General features: G+C 35.4%; 1 protein-coding gene across 8 annotated transcripts in view; it reads left to right on the top strand.

Annotated features, from left to right (window-relative positions):
• The window catches only part of WDR17 (WD repeat domain 17), a 104684-nt gene that overhangs the window by 7682 nt on the left and 78756 nt on the right, over positions 1-18246 (top strand). For 7 of the 8 annotated variants that reach the window (XM_032413702.1, XM_032413698.1, XM_032413697.1 and 4 more), the window contains exons 2-4: positions 3723-3851; positions 11204-11387; positions 16006-16236. In XM_032413702.1, the coding sequence (XP_032269593.1) occupies positions 3723-3851; positions 11204-11387; positions 16006-16236 (544 nt within the window). The remainder of the gene's footprint in view (positions 1-3722; positions 3852-11203; positions 11388-16005; positions 16237-18246) is intronic. The other variant, XM_032413704.1, reaches the window with a different exon arrangement.

Raw genomic sequence — 18246 nt, 5'->3', positions numbered from 1 at the left:
CAATTTCCCAAGTGTTGAGAGCCATAAATGTGTCTTTTGTTGTGCTAATAAGGTGACTTTTAGAAAGCACCTAAGATGGGGGCTGATTGCTGGCTGGAGCCAACCTGTGTTTGGAGGGTTGGAACTTTTAGTCCTACCCCTTGACCTTCAGGAGGGGAGAGGGGCTGGAGGTTGAAAGATTTTGTCAATGGCCAGTGATTTAATCAACCATGCCTGTATAATGAAGCCTCCAGGAAAACACGAAAGGGTTCAGAGGGCTCCCCAGTTGATGAACATGTGGCCCCCTCTGAGAGGACAGAATCTCCTTGCCCCTTCCCACATCCCTTGCCTTATGCATCTCTTCTATCTGGCTGTTCCTGAGTTAATATCCTCTTTTAATAAACCAGGAATCCAGTAAAATATTTCTCTGAGTTCTTGAGCCTTTCTAGCATATTAAAAGACTTGAACAGACCCTTCACTGAAGAAGGTAGATGGCCTGTAAGTATATGGAAAGATGTCCGACATAGGGAATTGCAAATTAAAACAACAGTGAGTTACTCTTGCACCCCTGTTAGAATGGCCTATCCAGAACACTGACAACACCAAAGGCTGGTGAGGATGGGAAACAGCAGGACCTCTCATTTATTTCTGGTGGGAATGCAGATGGTACGGCCACTTTGGAAGACAGTTTGATCATTTCTTATAAAACAAACATACTCCTACCAGGATCCAGCAATCACCTCCTTTTGCACTCCTTGTTATTTACCTAAATGAATTGAAAATTTACGTTTACGCAGAGACCTGTGCATGGATGTTTATAGCAGCTTTTTCATAACTGTTAAAACTTGAAAACCAAGGTGTCCTTCAGGAGGTGAATGGATACATGAACAGTGATACATCCAGCAAAGGGGATATTTTTCACTGCTAAAAAGAGATGAGCTATCAGGCCATGAAAATACATAGAGGAAACTTAAATGTGTATTACTGACTTGAAGCCAATTTGAAAAGGTTACGTACTGTATAATTACAATGATATGACATTCTGGAAAAGGCAAAACTATGGAGAGTGTAACAATATCAGTGGTTGCCAGGGGTTTTTGAGAGAGGGAGAGATCAATAGGCAGAACATAGAGGATTTTTAGAGCATTGTGCCTATTCTATACAATCCAAAATGGTGGATACATGTCCTGCATTTGTCAAAACCCATGGAATGAATAACACTAAGAGTGAACCCTAATGCAAACTATGGACTCTGGGTGATGATGATGGGTCAGTGTAGGCTCATCATTGTAACAAATGTACTAGTCTGATGGGAGGTTTCGACAGAGAGGGAGGTCGTGTGTAACTGGGGAATAGGGAGTGAATGGGAACTCTCTGTAATTTCCACTCAGTTTTGCTGTGGAACTAACACGCTCTGAAAACAGTTTATTAAGTTTAAAAAAGATAAAAAAGCAGGAAGTGAAAATTTAAAAAATGACTCCATTTTACCTGTTTGTTTAAATCTTTCATGTTTCTTTTCCAGATATAAACTCAAAATTTGCTTAAACATAAATCAGAAACCATTTTTACTTACACACAAACATTAATAGTAATCATAGACCCCAAAGATAAACTACAAAAGCCTGTTCGACTCATCCTATAGTTGCAATAATATATATTTTCAGTGAAAAGTAATGTAGCATTACTAGTTTAAAAAAAATGTATTTTTTTTTTTAAATTTGTCAGGAATGCTAGTGCTTGAGGAAATACAGGTGCCAGGGGAGGAGGAAGGAAAATTTTTATTTATAAGCACCCAAAGACTGAAGCACGGTTTGGTTATCATGGAATTTTTCACTTCAGATAACTTTTTACTTAAAACAACAAAAAAAAAACCCACTAGTTCCAGTCAGATAAGGGGATTTAATGGGATGAAGATAGATTTGGGGAAGAAAGGAAAGAAGAGATCTTTTCTAGAAGGTGGAAAAATGAAATATAAAAGATATAAAGAAGAAAGTAACTTTATAAATAAATTGGAGATAATGAAACTGACTAGAATTTACTAATTGCTGAGCATTAAAATAAAGGATAAATGTAGTGTTATGATCAATACATGATTCCACTGATACTGAGAAGGAAGCAGATGATCCAGAGACACTGCTTTATTTTTCAATGACAGTACCAAGTATCCTCGGTTCAGAGTAGCTTGTTTTACACCACTAGGTGGCAGGGTAGAGAGAGAAGAGGCAGGTTGAGGTGGACGGTTCCTGGGGATACATTGAACAGTTACCTATTAGACTTGTGTCATGGGTCAGATGTATATATATATTTATGTGTTAATGTTTCATTTGTGTGATATTTCACATGTTGTGTTAAAGCAATAACATTTTGCTACTAAAATAATATAAAACTTTTGAACAGCATAAACAAAATGCTGATTAAAAATTGACTTGGTATGTTAGTCAGTGTGACCCAAATTTATTATATCTGCTAGGTATTTACTTAATTTTTCAAAAATAGTTTAAGTTATAATTGCTTTTTATACCTTTTCCTTATTTTAATCAGATATGAAATTGACAGTGAAAAATTGATATTTGCATGGTATAACATTGTGGTATAAGTGAAGATTGTCTCATGTTAAGAGTCCTCATTTTTAGACCAATTTTTTTGACCATATTAGAAAAGATACCAAATAATGGTCTCAATTCTGCCTTGAAAAAGTTTTTTTTGGTCAATCTATTCTTGAATGCCACTGAAGAGGTAACTATATAGGGTAATACTCAGAATAGATTTTTTGTTTTTGTTTTTGCCTTAGTGTTTTCCCTCTATCTGGGTTTTCAGTATGATCGTAGATTTATAAACAGCCTCACTCTTGGCTTCCTTTTTTCCATCATCCTAGAAAAATTGAGCTTACACATAGATTCACAGAATCCCTTGAACTGAGAGAAATGGTAGGGAAAACCTCCTTCAGACGGTTTCTTTTAGATGGAAGAAACAGAGACCCGAGGTTAGACGCCTCACTCCAGCTCACGCTCTATGCTGGCTTGGAGCTGGGTCTGCATCCCTGCTTGCTGAGTCCCAGCCGGACTGATTCTGCATCTCCAGGGCTGTTTGCTCCACCATTCTCTGCTGGCCACGTCAACATTTTGTGACATTTTCCTTCTGGCCCATCTTCACAATGAACGATATTGTTAACGCAGCTCGTATACCTGCCCTGTGTACCACAAATAGTTTGTGTGACGATCCTGAGTCACTATAAAAACAACGACGCTCCCTGGCAGAGGCCACAGTCTTCCCAGTATTGGCTCACGGTGTTTTACACTTGAATTTGCTGCCTTGAATTGAACTGCCTGTATTTAAAAATTGGTAGGTTATATGCAGAAATCTAGATGCTTCCGTTTCTCTGGAAAGTTTCATTAATCTGGCAAAGGGAAGGGACTTCTCCAGTGGCACTGAAGCCCTTTAGATAGAATATGCACCTTCTATTTCACTGTGGCCCCCATCACTCCTCTGGGATTCCCAGTCCTCAGCCAAGTGTTATTTGTTATTGATCATCTTCTAATCTCTTGCTTTTCAAATTTGAGTTACCTGCCTTGATGTGTCTAGACATTTGGGGATTTCAACTCTTGTTCTCTGAAAGAGATTAATAGTCCTAGTAAAAATTTTTTTCAGGGCATAAAAATAAGGATTGGTGAAGATAGCTATAAAATAATTAAGTTTATTGCATAATGAAAATGACTGATATTTCTCCAAATTTGGTTTTCAAGGCAAACATGTCCCAGGTCAGGCAAGTGGGCCTCCTGGCCGCTGGATGTCAGCCGTGGAACAAAGATGTGTGTGCTGCCAGTGGAGACAGGTTCGCGTACTGTGCCACTCTGGCCATCTACATTTACCAGGTAAAATATTAGGGATGCTTTTTGATTTCTAATTTTATTAGGTAAAATTAATATTTAATACATATTTTAAAATCCCTGTTATAGGAAAGGCTTAAGTACTGCAATTTAATTGATATTTATATTTTGTTGCTGTTTATACTATATTGGTTTTACAATTCAAGCTTTTAAAAAATGCTTATATCATAATTTCAGATTGTTAGAAAAATCTTAATTGATTTCATAAACCTTTATGTGCTGTTCATCAAAAAGAATTTCTTCAAGAATTAAAAGCTTCCAATCTGTGAATGATGAGCAATTAGAATCTAATGCTTTTAAAATATATTTCCATATAAATCATTGGAATTCATTTATTCATTTGTTTCAGACCTTGCTCAGCAGCATTTCATATGAGAAAATCATCAGTTGAAGAATGTGGGTCATCCATTAGAGATCATTATATTAAAAACAGTACAGATATAAAATATTTTGAGATATTCTTGAGATACAAAACTTTACAACTCCCTTTTTTTCATGTCTGAACTCCATCCAGACATCTCTCATCAGTTCCCAATCTATAGAGCCAATGGCCTTCTGAATTGTCCCAGTTACAAGTGCCATAAGCGTCTTAAATCCAGGTCCATCTTTCTCCTCAAACCTGGAGTCAGCATTTCAGTGTGAGCAGCTAACCACTTACCTGAACCACAGGTGTGAGGGTGAGCTCTCTTTGGCTCCTCCTTCTGACCTCCTATCCTGTAGGTAACGAGGAGCGATCCTAGCATTTTGTACCCTTATAGCCTTCTCACCTAAACTATTATAATAGTCTCTTACTATCCTCTTCGCCTCTGCTTTGACTCCCTCTAATTTATACATTAGTGTACTCAGTCATCTGTAATTCATATCTGCAATTTTCAATCTTCAGCTGCTCCTCGTTCCTTCATATTAACATCCAAACTTCGAAACAATGCGAAACATTGCGAAACAATGTCTTTCTCCATCTCCTCTCACCTTGTGCCCTGGGCAGACCATGCTAATTGTATTTTCCAAAACATCTCAGACTCTTTTATATCTTGCCTTTGCTTACACTAATTTTTCCATTTGCCTGTGTTGCCTGTTTAGAGAGTGTTTTCTCATCTTTCAAATCTCAGCTCAAGTGTATAAATTCTTTTCCGTATTCTGCTTTTTCCTCTTTCCCATTAGCAAAGGACCTTAGAAAACGGACTGCCTCTCTGCCTGCTTCCCTTTACCAGAATCAGTCTTACTCACCTTTGATTTCTCAAGTTACTCGGTACTCTCTGGAATTTGATAGATACTCGTTAAATATTTTTTGAATGATATATTTTTTGTTGTTTTGAAACACCAGTTCATTTCAGTTAATAGTGAAAAAGATGATTGCATTATTCTGGAATAAAAATCCTTTTAATTACCAATAGTGTAGTTTATTGAAAATTTAGGAAATAATAGCATTAATCTATAAACCCATTAATTTTACACAGTTTCGAGTTGGATTTTATGTAGTCCATTACTCAAGGTTATAGAAACACCCAGCAATCAACCTCAGTTTCAGTATAAGTCATATTTTTTCACTTCCCATTGCCCCATGGAGAAGACAGCAGCAAGCCTGCTAATTGCTCCCTTTTTCCTCCCATCTGCCTCCTTTACACTTTGCATGTCCCCATAAGCTTCTCACTCCCAAAGGTCTCCTACAAAATTTCTCTCTTAGTCTTAAGTCCCTAACTTCTTGACTTACTTCTTTTTACAGAAGAAGAATGTATCAGTCTAGGTAAACTATTCCTCCAAGGAGTAAGGACAGTCAGAGAATGGACGAAGGCAGCACTTAATTTTTTTTATGTTCGCATGTGTCTTAAGTTTTATGATGATATTTTATAACTTGAATATTTAGGAAGATTGAGCTAAAATTATTAATATAAAAAAACTTACGAAGAAAATGTATGCGTCATTAAAGACCGAAACAAATTAAAAATCACCCTGATTTAGAAATTAAAACAAATAAACTCAGTTGACAGTTCATTACAGAGTTCACTGTAAAACCTTGTTTCAAAGTATGCAAATGGAAAATTACATTTATATTAAATGGTGACATTAACATTCACCTTACATTAATCAGTATTTTTTAAATATCATTGTCTAAATTGAAGTGCTTTGAAAATTATGCTACATAAATATAAAATGTTATAGTTATTTCCAAAGGGAATAGTTATTAAATCATACCTGGGGTTAACGTAGAGTCTGATAGTCTGTCACACTCTGTATAATGATGCCCAGGTATTATCACATCTGTCTGAACTGTTAAATGATACTGTAAATGTGGTAAGAATTTTTCCTTTGACCATTGAATTGTAATGCAATAATATATTGTATTAACTACTCTAAAAATGATTTATGGTCCAACTCAATGTAATAGTATAGACTCATAATCCTGAATTGTAAATATAATAGGAATGTATTAATAAATTAATCCCTGTAAGTATTCTATATTGTGCTTAAGATACTGTTTGGATGGTTTGTATAGTAAAGCCAGTGAAGATCATTGATATGCAACATAGCTTCTTCATGTATTTATAGACTCTTCCACTGAATTTCTAACTTATGTAGGAGTTTTTTCTGTTCGATACATTAGACGCACTCACAATATTTACCATAGATAAATCACTGAATAACTTAAAAGTTACAAATCTATTCCTAAATGTACAGAAAATGACTTATATATTTAAATAGGCCAACTTAAGATTATTATAACTGCAATACTAATCAGATGAAAACTCCACTGGTACTTGGTTATCTCTGAGTAATATTTTCATCTGAAGTTGTTCAGGAATAGCTGAAGTTCAAGTAGTAAGAGATACAGAAATTATAGAAGGGAAAACCTTAGGAAATAATTAGGTCATTTGTCAAAATTTTATATAAAGATGTTCGCTACAGCAGTTTTTGTGATAGCAAAAGTTAAAAGTTGCTTAAATGGTAAACAATAGCATAATGGCTCATTTTTTTTCAATAATATTTACTGAATCTCTTCTGTTGGCCAAGTATCACTAGGCACTAGGAATGAAACTATGAACAAATCAGGCAAATTCTTCTCATTGAATTCATATTCTTAGTAAGGACGGGGGCAGGGAGAGGTCATTAAACAAACAAATAAATAAATAAGTGTTTCAGGAAGAAATGTGTTCTACAAAGGATATAAAAACAGGTAATATGTTAGAGTCATTTACACCAAAAACAAAAGCAACAGAAACAAGTGGGACTGCCTCAAACTAAAAACCTTCTGCACAGCAAAGGAAACCATCAACAAAATGCGAAGGCAGCCCACTGAATGGGAGAAAATATTTGCATATCATATATCTGATAAGGGGTTAATATCCAAAACATATAAAGATCTCATACGATGCAATACCAAATTAAACAAATGATCTGATTAAAAAATAGGCAGAGGATCGGAATAGACATTTTTCTAAAGAATATTTACAGATGGACAACAGACACATGAAAAGAAATCTCAGCATCACTCATCACCGGGGAAACGCAAGTCAAAACCACGCTGAAATATCACCATATACGTATTAGGATGGCTATTTTCAAAAAGACAAGGCATAACAAATGTCAGGGAGGATGTGGAGAAAAGGGAACCCTTGTGCACTGTTGATGGGAATGTATATTGGTGCAACCACTATGGAAAACTCTGTGGAGGTTTCTCAAAAATTAAAAACAGAACTACCATATGATCTTGCAATTCTACTTCTGAGTGTTTATGTGAAGGAAATGAAAGCACTAATTTGAAAGGATACATGCAGTCCCATTTTCACTGCAGCATAACTGAGACATGGAAGCAACCCCAGTGTCCATTGATGGAGGAACGGATAAAGAAAATGTGATCTATATATGCATACAATGGAATACTATTTAGCCATAAAAAGAAGGAATCCTTGCTATTTGCTGCAACATGGATCGATCTTGAGGGCATTATGCTAAGTGAAATATATCAGAGAAAAACAAATACTGTATGATCTCACTTATATGTGGAATCTAAAACAAAACTGAATTCATAGATTCAGAGAATAGATTGATGGTTGCCAGAGGTGGGGGTACAGGGGGTGAAATGGGTAAAGGGAGTCAAAAGGTACAAACTTCCAGTTACAAACTAAGTAAGTCATGAGGATGCAATGTACAGCATGTTGAATGTAGTTAATAACACTGTATTGTATATTTGAAAGTTGCTCAGTGAGTAGATCTTAAAATCTACCACAAGAAAAAAAATTGTAACTGTGTGTGGTGATTGTTAAGTAGGCTTATGTGATCATTTAGCAATATATGCAAATATCAAATGATTATGTTATATACCTGAAACTAATATTATATGTCAATCATATCTCAATTTAAAAAAAAGGATAGAGTATGGGACAGGTTTTGGGGTGGGGGTGGGTGCGTAAATTTATTTAGGTACTGTGGTCAGAAAATACCTTTGTAAAGAGGCATTTTTGAACTGAGACCTGAACAGGAAAGAATGAGTAACCATGAGCAAATCAATGGGGAGAGCATTCAAGGCCAAGGGAACAGCAAACATAGGCTTTAAAGCAGAAATAATTTTGCTGTAATAGAAAAACAAGAAGGTCAGAGTGGACAAGCAAGAATGCTATACCAAGTGAGCCTGCAAATAGCAGAGTTTCATAATGTAGGGCATCGAAGGCCGTGTTGCAGTTACGATTTTACTGCAAGTATATGGTTGAAGAAAGAATGGTGTAATAAATAGTTAATATAATAACGATTTGAAACACTCTTCCATAATACTGTGAAAGGTTCATTATTAAAAGGAAAAGCCAGGTACAACAAAACGGCATATACTATATAATCTCAAACATGTTGAAAATGCTAGAAAGAAAAATTGACTGATTAATGGCACATTTACAAAGGAAATAGGAAAGTTAGGCTATTTCTTTTTTTCGGTTACATACAAGACCACAACATAATGCCCCATGCAAAAAGCAATAACAGAAAATGGGCCCAGTGATATTGCTCTGCAGACTTTAGACATCTTAATAATATAATAATGAGCAATTGGTTTATTTAACCCAATTTTTTTATTGAAGTATAGTTAACAGTCCATGTTATATTAGTTTCAGCTGTACAACATATTGATTCAGCAATTCTGTGCATTACTCATGGTCATGACGTTAAGTGTCGTCAACATCTGTTACCTTACAGTGTTTTTACAGTATTGCTGTCTATATTCCCTATGCTGTACTTTTCATCTCTGTGAATTATTTATTTTATAACTGGAAGCCTGTACCTCTTAATCCCCTTTATCTATTTCACCCATCCCCCCACCCATCTCCTCTCTGGCAACCACCAGTTTGTTCTCTGTAGTTGAGTCTGGTTTTCTGTCTTGTTTGTTTTGATTTTTAGATTCCACATGTAAATGAAATGATGTGATATTTGTCTTTCTCTGACTTATTTCACTTAACATGATACCTTCTACCTCCAATCATGTTGCCACAAATGGCAAAATTTCATTCTTTTTTGTGACTGGGTAATATTCCATCACACACACACGCGTACACACACACACACACTTCTTTATGCATTTATCGATGGGTACTTGAGTTGCTTACATATCTTGGCTATTGTAAATAATGCTACAATAAAAAATAGGGGTACACATATCTTTTCAAATTAGTGTTTTCATTTTCTTTGGGTAAATACCCAGTAGTGGAATTACTAGATTATGTGGTATTTCTATTTTTAATTTTTTGACGTACTTCCATACTGTTCCCATGGTGGCTGTCCCAATTTACATTCCCACCAATAGTCTTTTTCTCCACATTCTCACCAACACTTGTTATTTCTTGTGTTTTTGATCTTAGCCATTCTGACAGGTATAAGATGATACCTCGTTGTGGGTTAATTTGCATTTCCCTGCTGATGAGTGATGTTGAGTAATATTGGCCATGTGTATGTTTTCTTTGGAAAATGTCTATTTAGGTCTTCTGCCCATTTTTAATCAGATTATTTGTGAGGTTTTTTGGTATTCATTTTTATAAGTTCTTTATATGTTTTGGATAGTAACTCCTTACTGGGTATGTCATTTGCAAATATCTTCTTCCATTCCATAGGTTGCCTTTTCATTTTGTGACGGTTTCCTTCACTGTGCAAAAGCTTTTTAATTTGGTGTAGTCCCAGTAGTTTATTTTCTTAGCCTAAATTTTTTCATTTAAATCTATTTGAAAAATTACAGAAAAAATATCCCAAAACCAAGGGGTTTTTCTTCAGAAATAGATATAGTTCTAAAAATATAATAAAGCTCTGAATTATTATGTACATTTAAATGTACATTTATTTTTACTTGTTTTAAAATTGTTTATTTCAATTCTCTTATTTTTAAAAACTGATCTTTTTTCTGCTCATCATCACTTATCAGAGAAATGCAAATCAAAACTACAATGACATCTCACCTCACACCTGTCAGAATGGCTAAAATAAAAAAGCACAAGAAAGCGAGAATGTGGAGAAAAAGGCACCATCATGCACTGTTGATGGAAATGCAAACTGGTGCAGCCACTGTGGAAAACAGTATGGAGGCTCCTCAAAAAGTTAAAAATAGAACTACCCTAGGATCTCTGGATCATGCCAGTGGGTATTTACCCAAAGAATACAGGAGCACTAATTCAAAGGAATGCATGCACCACTATGATTATAGCAGCATTATTTATAATACCCAAACTGTGGAAGCAGCGCTAGTGTCCATCGATTGATGAATGGGTAGAGAAGAAGTGGACCATATATACAATGGAATGTTACTCAGCCATAAGAACGAATGAAATCTTTCCATTTGCAACAACATGGATGGAGCTACGGAGTATAATGCTAAGCAGAATAAGTTAGAAAAAGACATATACCATATGATTTCACACATATTTGGAATTTAAGAAACAAAACAAGCGAGGGGAAAAATAAGAGAGGAAGAGACAAATCAAGAAACAGACTCTTAATTATAGAGAATAAACTGATGGAGGAGAGAAGGGTAGGGGGATGGGTGAAATAGATGATGGGGATTACAAAGTGCACTTGTGATGAGCACTCGGTGATGTATGGAAGTGTTGAATCACTATATTGTACACCTGAAACTAATATAACACTATTAGCTAACTGGAATTAAAATAAAAACTTAAAAAAATGATTTCTTTATATTGATTGAATACACTTAACACTTGAAAGTAGACCAAGGCTTGAAATGTGTTCATATCATGTTATTAGGTGTACTAATTTTCATGTATGTAGCTTTTTAAAAATGTGATTATTAATGAAAAGTGTGTTATCTAAAAAGAAGCACTGAAAATGTCTTATTTATATATTTTTTTTAGTTGGATCACCGTTATAATGAATTCAAACTTCATGCAATTATGTCTGAACATAAAAAAACAATCACAGCTATCTCTTGGTGTCCACATAACCCTGATGTGTTTGCAAGTGGCAGTACCGATAATTTAGTGATCATTTGGAATGTTGCAGAACAAAAAGTCATTGCTAAGCTCGACAATACAAAAGGTATATTTATAACTGGGGTTTATTTTACTAAATGATTTTAGATTTTTAAAATTTATTTGACAGAGAGACAGCCAGAGAGGGAACACAAGCAGGGGGAGTGGGAGAGGGAGAAGCAGGCTTCCTGCGGAGCAGGGAGCCCGATGTGGGGCTCGATCCCAGGACCCTGGGACCATGACCCGAGCCGAAGGCAGATGTTTAACAGCTGAGCCACCCAGGCACTCCAAAATATTTTTATTTTAATAAGCGAAATATTTTATTTAAATTAGCTCAGGTTTTAAAGTACTGCTTTTCAAACTTTCCAGTGGAAATCTATGTAAGAAATTTCATATCTTGACTCATTGTACATACATATAAAACTGAAACAAAATTTCATGAAATATTTATACTTAGTACACTGATCAGTTAAAAACAGTCAATACCGAATGATTTCATTAATAGGTAAATATAACAAAACTTCCCAAAATAAATATAAAAATAATTGGTACGATTTTCTTAATGAGACAATTGGTCTAGCCCGTTCATTACTCTATTCCAATCTGAAACATACACTGACAGTGTTACACATGTAATCAGGGCCCTGCTGAGTTGGTTTCTTTCTTTTATTTTTAATTGGGTCAAGATAGAAAGTCCTAGTTCACACAAGTAGGTCTTAGTGAATTGAATATTATTACTCTCTTTCTAGCTAGCCTCTTACCCCATGATAATGATGAAGTTACCATTTTTCTGTGTTAGATGTCGCAATAACTCAGTCCCTTTTTGGGTGCTAAGGTGTCTCAGTTATTAATTACGATTTTGCGAGCTCCTGCTGGATGTGTTTTTCATGGCGGTCGTTCCTCTCACAATTACTGGTTATAACTTTGAGACAGAAAACTGAGATGTGACAGTCTCGCTAACTTTATTTTGTTCAGTTTCTTTATAATGTTCTTTTCGGTATGTAGCAACAATATTGAGAATTCATAGGCAATTATATGTAAATCTTGCTTCCCAGATAATAATAATGCCTTTTGGAACCTTTGGATATGCTCAGCATACTTAGTATTATTTCTTTTTCCTTGTCTTTTCAAATTTAGGTCATTAGGAATGTTGAAAATACCAGTAAAATAAACCAATTTTGTTACATAACTTTCATCTTAAAAAAAAAAAATTTGCCGAACAAGTTTAATTTTTCAACTAGAAAAATGTGAATCTCATTCCCAAGCTCATATAATCTGCTGCTTATTTTCACTTGCAACAACCACTGAGCTTCAGTATTAGATAGTGTGCAGTGTGCTCCCATCTCTGAGCAAAAATTTTTTTAAAGTTATTCAGTGAGCTTCCATTAATGTAATGGTTTTCCTTAAGGTTTTCAATACATCAGTGAGAAAAAGCCGAAATACTTTTGGTACAAGGCTTTGTGATGTAGAAACAGCAATTGATAGCCTCAATCAAGATTTTTCATGTTTTTCTAGTCATACCTGTTTCTCTACCAATCACAAATCCTACAGGTTTTTCCATTATTGTTTTTAATGGTCAATAGTACATTTTCTCAATACTTTATATTCAGCTTTATGTGAAATTAATTTTAGGTAACACAATAAATACTCCTTAAATGCTACATGATGTCATTGTTCTTATGAAGTTATCACACAAAATCTATACTAGACTATAACTGCATAGCAACATTTTCTAAATGTTATGGTAGGTACAGATTAGACAGTATATTATTGTATTATCACCTAGTTTATCGACTGATTTGTCATCAAACACCATATGCATCACATCTTTTCATGATGGAAGAGTTTTTTATTCATTAGCTGTGTGCGCCATAGCTTTTTTTGCCACAGAGGATACAATTAAATAAGACTTTTTCATTAGTTGAATCATTGAACATTATATCAAAAACTAATGATGTACTATACCTTGGCTAATTGAATTTAAATTAAAAAATAGCTAAATCCTAAAAAAAAAAAAGCTTTTTTCATTAGCATTTGTAGAATTATTAAATAATTATGATAACAGTTTTGATCACTTTTTTTTTTTTTTTAAAGATTTTATTTATTTATTTGACAGAGAGAGACATAGCGAGAGACGGAACACAAGCAGGGGGAGTGGGAGAGGGAGAAGCAGGCTCCCCGCAGAGCAGGGAGCCCGATGTGGGACTCGATCCCAGGACCCTGGGATCATGACCTGAGCTGAAGGCAGTCGCTTAACCAACTGAGCCACCCAGGCACCCGAGTTTTGATCACTTTTACATATTTTTCCTTTCCTTACGTATCTTCCTTTCCTTTGAAAAATTTCAGAGGCTTTACAATAAGTTCCTCATGCCATTTCTAAATATCTTCTTACTTTGAAAATTGAAAGCTATATTTGCAAAAAAAATTATGAATATTTTGGTTATTTTCATTGTAAGTAATTCCCTTTGAAATGTCTTAGACTCTGTTTCTTCTTTTCAGAATCCAGCTTAAGCAAAGTAGAAATTTGCATTTAGTCAACCTTTTTTAAAAATCAATATTAGAATTTGAACTTGCCTCTCTATTTTTTATTTCGTTATTCTGTTTTCCACAGTAATAAAAATTTTATTTAAAACAAGTATTAGTTTGTTTAAATGTAAAATGTTAAAATTATCATAAGGTTGAAAAATATCCCACTTGATAATATCCTTTCAGAAAAAACACCCCAAAACATTGTTCCCAATGGATAATAGTACTGCCTACGCATCTTAGAATATTTTGGGGAGAATTAAATGAGTTGATATTTTATAGAGTTCTTAGAAGTACTTAGAAATAATAAACCATTATAGAAGCCTTTTCTGTTTCAACCAAATGACATTGTTTCTGGTCCCTTCTCTTCCTTGCTGCCTCTCTGGAAACATGCATTCAGAGAGCCCGTGTTCTAGTGGCTTTCTTCAGGGGTGCGATGGTGGTTTGACCCAGAGTATCTCATCCCTTATTGGGAAATTCTACTTCTGTTAATGTATTCTAAAACCACATATATTTTTTAAAGATTTTATTTATTTATTTGACAGAGAGATAGATAGAGAGCACAAGTAAGCAGAGCGGCAGGCAGAGGGAGAGGGAGAAACAGGCTCTCCACTGAGCAGGGAGCCTGACGCGGGGCTCGATCCAGGACCCTGGGATCATGACCTGAGCTGAAGGCAGCAGCTTAACCGACTGAGCCATCCAGGTGCCCACCATATCAGCTTTTTATTGGCCTTATTCATGGACACATTCATTCCTTCTATAAATATTTATGGAGTTACCATTTTATGTCAGGCCCTGAACTAGGCGTTAGGCTTCTGGTTTCTGCCTCTTGGAGCATTAAGGACACAAATTGAATTTACTGTCAATGAACAACTTTCAACTCTGTATCTTTGTTTATAGCACTTCCTCTTCCTGGGAAATACTACTTATCCCATACATTAAACTCTGCTGCTTCCTCAAAGTATAATTCAAATCCAGCTTCTTTCCAGGACAGTTGCCCAGCTGTTCACAAACCTTTCTGAATGTCCCAATCATTTGGAAAACCTTGTTTTTGTTTTTGTTTTTAAGATTTTATTTATTTGACAGAGAGAGAGCATGAGCACAAGCAGGGGAAGCTGGAAGAGGGAGAAGCAGGCTCCCCGCTGAGCAGGGAGCCTGATGAGGGACTCGATCCCAGGACCCCAGGATCATGACCTGAGCCGAAGGCAGAGGCTTAACCGACTGAGCCACCCAGGCGCCCCTGGAATACCTTGTTACAAATAGATTCCTGGGCCCGAATTCCATATGAGCTGATGTGCATATTCAGTTTGCTGATTCTGATGGATTTGTTTAAAGTATCTGTGTTGGGAGATTCATAATCTCTGTCTTGAGTTATAAATTTACCATAACACTTGTTTTATATATGATTTATTTGATCACAGTAATAGTGAGGGGAATACAATTAACTTTTGTATTTCTTCTATAGTTTAAAAGGGTCTTTTACATGCATTATTATATTTCCTTTCTTAATATTCATGTGGAATAGGTGTTCAGCTATTTTTGGTTATATCCATTTTATAGATGAGAAGACAGGTTTAAGAGGTAAAATTACTTGTTTAGTTCATCTGAAGCAGCACTAAGATTTGACTCTAAACCCTGATAAAACATAGATTGTAGCATTAATTTTATTGTTATTAAATCCCTATAGTTGCATTTAACTTTTCATTTATATAATCCTTATCTTCCCAAGATATTATATTTATATCTTATATTTAAGATCCTTTAAAGCAGGAATTGTATACCATATTAACTTGTATACCTAGAATGTCTACGAGTCTACACAAAAACTCAGTAAGAATTTATTGCTTTACTATGTAGCTTCTGAAAGAAAAAAACTCTATAAATGTCTGCATCTATGAAGCGTATTATGATAATTAGTAGTTTTAAACCTAATGAGGTACTTTTCTTTTCATTATGGAGGCACCCTACATATGTTGCCTGTAGTCTTTAGGGTCACTTTATAAGTCCGACTCCCAACTAGGAAGGTAGTAATATTTTTTTAAATGACAAGCCTATTCTTATAGTTTAAGTTGCTTTAGAACTGTGCAATGGAAATACTATTTAGTGGTACATCTTCCTCCTCACGGCTCTATTACGTATCTGTATTTTATTTCTTCTAGGGATGCCTGCCTCTCTTAGCTGGTGCTGGAACGCGGGTGACGCCGTGGCATTTGTTTCCCACAGAGGACCGCTGTTCATTTGGACCGTCTCAGGCCCAGAGAGTGGGGTCACTGTGCACAAGGAGGCGCATGGCTTCTTGTCTGATATCTGTATATTCAGATGGCACACCCAGAAAAAGGGGAAGGTTGTATTTGGTCATATGGATGGAAGTCTGTCAATTTTTCAGCCAGGTAAGAATTTAATTTAGTCAGGTTTCTTTTTCTTACCTTATGTGATTTCTTGTTTACACAGCATACAGCCAAAGTTCACAGTATTTTAATTTTAAAATAATAGTTGTGCAAATAATATCCAGCACCATGAAGTAAGTTTTATTGTAATATATTTAACTCAGCTGTGCAGATTGTACTTTGAGTTAACCCAAATCCGGTCATTTGCCCCATATTTTTACTTTAAGTCAATTGTTTATTTCTGTACATTTACTAAGAAAAATGACCTGAATGAATAAGGACATACAGCAGAGGAATATGATGACTTACTAATACTTCTCAAAAATATTTTCCCACCTGTTTGTAAAATACCATTGTGATATCGTAGGTCCTTAGCAAAGACTTTGACCTTGAGATAGAAAGGAACAATAAATCTTTGGATTCCCCCATCAGTTACTTAATCTAGCTGAATGAACGGGTCTGAGGAACTAATTTATGTTTATTTTTTCAATTTAAACAATGATAAAATGTGTAATGGGGAGATCTGAAAAATACCAGAATAGCTCTCCACTCAAAAGTAGTATGGCTACCATTTGAGAAACATGCTTTTAGCCATCTGGCATCTCTGTTGATGTATGTGACTCCTGACTTGCTAGATAGATGGATAAAAGTGATTTTTAGGACTAAGATCATTACTTTCACAAAGTGTATCACATCCAATTTATCTGAAACTAATAGAAGAAAAAAGAAATTGAATTTGAACACAAGAAATTATAAAAATTTGAATAAATATTTCTTAAATCTTTCTAACATTAAAAAAATGATATATATGATAATTATATATGATTTCATGGATATGTGGAATTTTAAGAAACAAGGCAGAGGATCATAGGGGAAGAGAGGAAAAAATGAAACAAGATGAAACCAGAGAGGGAGACAAACCATAAGAGACTCTTAATCCCAGGAAACAAACTGAGGGTTGCTGGAGGGGAGGGGGGTGGGAGGGATGGGGTGGCTGGGTGATGGACATTGGGGAGGTTATGTGTTGTGTAAGACTAATGAATCACAGACTGTACCCCTGAAACAAATAATACATTATATGTTAATTTAAAAAATATGTCAAAGGTGATGGGATATCACTCCCTGATTATATTATATAATAAAGATGAAGAGATTTTTTTCAGATGTAAAAATAAAATGATATATAAAACATTGATATTTTGGTGCCATTTTATCTCAAATACATTTCAAACAGGATCTACTGTTTTACTTCGTAAAGAAAGATAATAATTATACTTCTTTGCCACCTCCCCTCTGCTCTTTGTGCATATCCTCTTGTTCCTTCTGGTTATACTAATGTAACTTGGGGAGAGTTTTATCTGTTTGTTTTAAGTTGGAGTGGGGAGGGATCTGTGCTTGTTTTCTGCTTCATTTGGATTTGTTGTCTCAGACACCCCCACCTAATCTGTTCTGTCCTCTGCATTGGGAGAAAATTCTGTTTTATAGTTGGTCATTAGGCTCATGGTTAAGTGACCTCATTCACAGACTTTCTCTGTTTGATCTGGTGCATACCACTTCTTTCCCTCCTGAGCTCTTGATCTACAGCAGTCTTCCTCAGTCCCGGGGCGGGGGGATTTAGGGACAGTCAGGGTGGCTGTGTGCTGTGTGGTTCCTCCTCTTGATTCTCTGCGGTCTGGGGGTGTAACCAGATCTTGTTAGGGACTCCCCACTACTCCCCAGCCAGCCTGCACCCAGAGATTTCATAAGGATTGTGATACTTTCTTTTTGAGGAGTCTGTGTGCTGCTGAGCTCTCAAGAGGATAATGAGGAGTGTGCACTTACTTTGGTCCAAATTTCATTCTAGATATTACTCATATTTCATAATTTGTCACTGTGACCATCTCTTTTTCATTGACTATGGCTTTCTTTTTTTGCTTTATTATTACTATTAGGCATTTTTTTAATTAGGTATTTTTGAACGTGTTAAGTCCTAAGACATTGAGACATTGTATCATGTATCTAAAATATAAAACA

Source organism: Phoca vitulina, unplaced genomic scaffold (genome assembly GCF_004348235.1).
Source record: "Phoca vitulina isolate PV1807 unplaced genomic scaffold, GSC_HSeal_1.0 scaffold15, whole genome shotgun sequence".
Classification (NCBI taxonomy): Eukaryota; Metazoa; Chordata; class Mammalia; order Carnivora; family Phocidae; genus Phoca; species Phoca vitulina.
This window is presented reverse-complemented; position numbering and strand designations above follow the sequence as displayed.